The 5,718-nt window shown below is 45.3% G+C and overlaps 1 protein-coding gene across 1 annotated transcript; it reads right to left on the bottom strand.

Annotated features, from left to right (window-relative positions):
• Positions 1 to 3,486: 3,486 nt before the first annotated feature.
• LOC145793627 (uncharacterized) lies at positions 3,487 to 4,209 on the bottom strand. Its single transcript, XM_082876490.1, has 2 exons — positions 3,917 to 4,209; positions 3,487 to 3,874 (listed from the first exon to the last, which is right to left on the bottom strand). The coding sequence occupies exons 1-2, from the start codon at positions 4,207 to 4,209 to the stop codon at positions 3,487 to 3,489; spliced, it is 681 nt and encodes a 226-aa protein (XP_082732616.1).
• Positions 4,210 to 5,718: the final 1,509 nt, after the last annotated feature.

The raw sequence follows: 5,718 nt of genomic DNA, 5'->3' as shown, positions 1-5,718 counted from the left end.
CGCCGAGATGGGTCGCAAGAAAGCAGTGGCAGACGACCTTCTAGCCGATATCCCTGACACCGTCACTGCTCAACCATCACCATCCCAGTCTCAACCAAAGTTGAAACCAAAAAGGCTGAAGAAAGCACAACCCAAGGCAATGGTGACTTAGATCGACTCTCAAGACACCTTGCCGATCTCCAAAATTGCCGAGGTAGAAATAAGTGCCTTTGCAGTCGAAAAAAGGCCCGCCGAGGCTGCACCCTCCGAGTCAACCAGGTCAAAGAGACTGAGGTCTGAGTCGACAACAACCTCGGGCTCTCTAAAGTCTGATGCCCCCTGGGCTCCCCCAATCACACTTGAGGATAAGTCGGTCAGAGCTGGTGACAGCGTCGACGATATTGAAGTCGGCGTTGCCCTCTCAACCGCTTTGCTCCTCTCCAAAGATCTCAATCGCAACGCTGAGATGAGTGAGTATGAAAACTTTTCTCTAATGCTGCAGCACTCCATTCAAGTAAGACCCTAACAACTGGTCTCTTTTCAATCTCTGTTTTTCCATACTTTAGAGAATTTTGCTAACTTTTTGTTTTTGTTCCATTTCTTCTAGGTGATCCAGCATGGCCACTCCTTCGCAATGCAAGCTTTCAACATTAAGAAGGAGTTGGCCAACAAGACCAAGGAGGCTGCTGGCTTGTAAATGACATTAACAAGGCTGAGGCCAAGATGAAAACTCTAATAAACCAGGCCGATGAAGCCAAAAAAGCTAAGGATGAGGCCGGCGAGAGGGTTGGGGCCGCTTAGGCCATTGCCAAAGTCCTTGAAGCCGAAAAGAAAAAGGCCGAGGCAAAGACCGCTTGTCACGCCCCCAAACCGCCCCTAGTAGTTTGGTGCCGTGATGGCCAGTAATCCGTGATTACCGAAGGCCAACATACAAAATTCACACACAATCAGAGTACAATATACGGGGCTCACAAGTGCGGAAGCAATAATCTAAATACAAGTGGTCCATAAGAGCAGTGCATAGTCATATGGAATGGCATACATCTTTACATAACTTATAACTTGATTACAAAAGTACATGTTACATCTTGGCAAATGGCTTCTCAAGCCGACGTAAATATAACACATGAAATACAAAACATGGAACATGATCTTCAGGGTTGCCGACATCCTTACAGCCGACCAAACAAGCATGCAAACACACATCTCGGCGTAGCCGACCTCTTGCTTATTACCTACATATATACATAGGGAGGGTGAGCTTGGATACTCAGTGAATGGTACAAGTAATAAAGGGGTTACATGAATGATTCCCGAGGTCTTTCAAAACAATACATAATATATCTTTGCCAAAACCATACCTATCGTAGCTTGTACAAAACATGGGATAAATCTTGTTCATCAAACTTAATCTTGCAAAACTTACATACTTAACATGCGTCAAATCTTAAAACATGGGGTGCTACTTAGGCTTATCGTCCCCTAGCACGAAAGGACGGTGCTACATAAGCTTAACGTCCCCTAACACGAAAGGACGGTGCTACATAAGCTTAACGTCCCCTAACACGAAAGGACGGTGCTACATAAGCTTAACGTCCCCTAACACGAAAGGACGGTGCTACATAAGCTTAACGTCCCCTAACACGAAAGGACGGTGCTACATAAGCTTAACGTCCCCTAACACGAAAGGACGGTGCTACATAAGCTTAACGTCCCCTAACACGAAAGGACGGTGCTACATAAGCTTAACGTCCCCTAACACGAAAGGACGGTGCTACATAAGCTTAACGTCCCCTAACAAGAAAGGACGGTTCCAAGAATGTCATTCAAAACAGAGCTTATACTTGATACTTAAAATAGGGATATCATTCATGCTTAACAAACACTTTTATCGAGACAAGGCAAAGCTTTATCAAAACTTTAAGAACATATCTTTATTAGAAATACCACTCACATAGTTCTTGGGACGTCGGGATCAAGGCAAAGGTCCAAGTCCTACAAACACATGGCAAAGCATACTGAACATACTTCTCAAACAAGTCCAACATGCACGCAAATGATCTCGGAAGAACATACTAGAAGCCAAAACACTGTTTTACATGTCAGGAAGACATGCTGGGTACTAACCAGGTCTTTGCCGAGGTCCCACACTTCCTGGCCGAGGTGTGGCTACCTAGGCTTCGGCATGCGACTGCACGCCGAGGTGCGCACAATACAAACTAGAGGTGTAAGTGATCATGCAAGGTAGGCCAAGGTGAGATACGATGCTTGGCCTAAGTGTGAGGTCTAGGTGAGAGTGATCTCGGGATCTACACTTCGAGAAGTGAGGTCTAGAGACCTGGGCTTCCACCCGTGAAGAACAGGAAGAACATGAACATGAAGATCATGAAGAACATGGATGCTAAAATCATAACTTCTTGATTTACAAAATCTGGGATTTCATGCTATGAGTTCGAAAACATGGACCTGGGTACCCATGCTTGAGAATCATGTGAAAACAAACACAAAACCATGGATCTAGGCATAAGCCTTCGGATCAAAACATGACTTTTCTTGAAGAACACATGAAAACCATTTTCTCTTTCTAAAACCGAACTTCAAAGCAATGCATGGCTTACAAATCATATTCAATCATGCAATGCAATATCATAAACATAAAGAACATCATGAGCAGATCGAGAATCTAACCTTAGAACGCGGATCTAACGGTTCGATCTCTAGGTCAAGCTTGGAAATCTACTCTCTCTCAAGAACTCTTCTCCCTCTTCTAGAGCTTCTCTCTCTACTCTTCAAAACAATATACAACAAATGAGGGGTTTCTCTCTCTCTGCCGGCTGACTTAACTCTCAGCTCGGCCACGTGGCGTTGCCGGGTTGGTCCAGCTCAAAAGGTGATTGATTGACAAGACAAGGCTCTGACAAGGCGTATCTAACAAGCTACTCGGGATGGTACTCCGGCAAGTGGTGACATCGGCTAACAACAAGACTTCGGCAACTAAGGTGACAATGACCTCGGCTAGGAAGGACAACACTTGACTAAGCTGTGCCACACCTTGGCCTAGATGTGCCACACCTCGGTCTAGGTCATACCACTCCAGGACAAGATCACTCAAAGGTAACATCTCGGCCAAGATGTCAAAGCAAGGGTGGAGGTCAAGCGAAGGGGTTCCAAGATACTTCTAGGCTGGAGATGACCTCGGCTTGGAATGATCTAGGCATAACATCGGCTAATATAACTTAGGCTTGGGAGACCAAGGGAAGTACAAAGCAAGCACACAACACTTAGACAAATCACTTAGGCATCAAAACAAGGCATGGATCTTACTTACTTGAGCAAAACGAGTTACCATCATACAAATGCAAATCTTAACAAGTCATAATTATACAGATGCTCATGTACATGGCTAAGACATAAATGTGGGTCCTCACATTCTTCCCCCCTTAAAGAAGTTTGGTCCTCCAAACTTAGCTTACCTTGTTTCCAAAACAATTTCCGAATGTCGAGTTCTCAGCTCTTCCTACCATCCTTAGCTTTTACTTTGGGACAATCCTTGACACGATGACCCATCTCACCGCATCCGAAACATGCTCCAGTTGTCCGATGACAAACTCCTAAATGCCGCTTCTGGCAACTTGCACATGTCGGCCAGGTACCACTTTCCTGATTCGCGTTGTTGGGACTATCCTCCATTGTCTTCTCCTCGACATCATTCGGGTCTGCCCCTTCCTTGCGATTGTCATAGGTTTGCCTCTTCTTCTGATTCTTCCCCGAACCTTGACTTCTGTTCAGGTTGGCTTCTGCGAGGATGGCTTTATCTAACACTCCGGCATACGTCGGCATGTTGAGCAAATTCACCTGATCTTGTATCGGCCCTCGAAGTCCACTCTCAAACTTCCTAGCTTTCATGTATTCGTTGTCGACCATGCGAGGTGCATACCTTGCCAACTCAGTGAACGCACGATCATACTCTGCCACTGTTTTGCTACCCTGTGTCAACATCACGAATTCTGTAGCCTTGTTATTTCGGACACTGAGCGGAAAGTGCTTGTCATAGAATAGCTTCAAAAATCCTGCCCACGTCAAGTCTGGGTTGCCTTCTCGAATCATCATCCACCATCTACGGGCGTCGTCTTCCAGCGTGAATGCTGCTAGTGACACCTTCTGAGCATCGGTGCTGGGGAAAACCTCGAACATTTTCTCCATCTCAAGAATCCATGCTTCTGCCTTCATCGGCTCTATACCTCCATGGAACTTCGGCGGTTTCATCTTTTTGAATTCTTTGATCAGGGTCAATGTGTCATCTCCATATAAAGCTGGCTGCGGAGGCACTTGGGGTATTGGCGGTGGTGGAACTGCATGTCGGCCATCTGTCTGCTCGGCCTGGGTGGAGGTAGTACCGGTGTTCTGCTGCCTTGCTTGCCTTAACTCATCGGTCAAGCTTTCAACCAATCTTTCTAATCGGCCCATTCTGTCCTCGGATTGATCTCGGCCAACTGGGGGTCTACCTCTTCTCATGATGCTGGGGGTATGCAGGATGTGACACTTAGAACAGAATGAACATGTATGCAAGTGAACATGATCATGCCAATGTAACAAAATATTCATGCTGAGATGATGCACACCTTGTCAAGTAGCAAGCAACATGATGCAATCTTAACATTCTTCTAAGGGACATCCTATGCTCTTTAGGACTCAAAGTGTGTGAATAACGTACTATAAGGATCTTGTGCTCTGATACCATTCTGTCACGCCCCCAAACCGCCCCTAGTAGTTTGGTGCCGTGATGGCCAGTAATCCGTGATTACCGAAGGCCAACATACAAAATTCACACACAATCAGAGTACAATATACGGGGCTCACAAGTGCGGAAGCAATAATCTAAATACAAGTGGTCCATAAGAGCAGTGCATAGTCATATGGAATGGCATACATCTTTACATAACTTATAACTTGATTACAAAAGTACATGTTACATCTTGGCAAAGGGCTTCTCAAGCCGACGTAAATATAACACATGAAATACAAAACATGGAACATGATCTTCAGGGTTGCCGACATCCTTACAGCCGACCAAACAAGCATGCAAACACACATCTCGGCGTAGCCGACCTCTTGCTTATTACCTACATATATACATAGGGAGGGTGAGCTTGGATACTCAGTGAATGGTACAAGTAATAAAGGGGTTACATGAATGATTCCCGAGGTCTTTCAAAACAATACATAATATATCTTTGCCAAAACCATACCTATCGTAGCTTGTACAAAACATGGGATAAATCTTGTTCATCAAACTTAATCTTGCAAAACTTACATACTTAACATGCGTCAAATCTTAAAACATGGGGTGCTACTTAGGCTTATCGTCCCCTAGCACGAAAGGACGGTGCTACATAAGCTTAACGTCCCCTAACACGAAAGGACGGTGCTACATAAGCTTAACGTCCCCTAACACGAAAGGACGGTGCTACATAAGCTTAACGTCCCCTAACACGAAAGGACGGTGCTACATAAGCTTAACGTCCCCTAACACGAAAGGACGGTGCTACATAAGCTTAACGTCCCCTAACACGAAAGGACGGTGCTACATAAGCTTAACGTCCCCTAACACGAAAGGACGGTGCTACATAAGCTTAACGTCCCCTAACACGAAAGGACGGTGCTACATAAGCTTAACGTCCCCTAACAAGAAAGGACGGTTCCAAGAATGTCATTCAAAACAGAGCTTATACTTGATAC

This window comes from Camellia sinensis, chromosome 6 (assembly GCF_055761805.1).
Source record: "Camellia sinensis isolate YWXY chromosome 6, ASM5576180v1, whole genome shotgun sequence".
NCBI classification, from domain to species: domain Eukaryota; kingdom Viridiplantae; phylum Streptophyta; class Magnoliopsida; order Ericales; family Theaceae; genus Camellia; species Camellia sinensis.
The sequence above is the reverse complement of the archived record's forward strand: the minus strand, read 5'-3'. Positions and strand labels throughout refer to the sequence as shown.

What these genes read in the sequence shown, in the direction of transcription:
- LOC145793627 (XM_082876490.1), bottom strand. Translation starts at nt 4,209, where the DNA reads ATGAAGGCAGAAGCATGGATTCTTGAGATGGAGAAAATGTTCGAGGTT. An exon ending in GCGTTCACTGAGTTGGCAAG is followed by an intron (nt 3,875 to 3,916) that starts GTATGCACCTCG and finishes CATGAAAGCTAG; the next exon opens with GAAGTTTGAGAGTGGACTTC.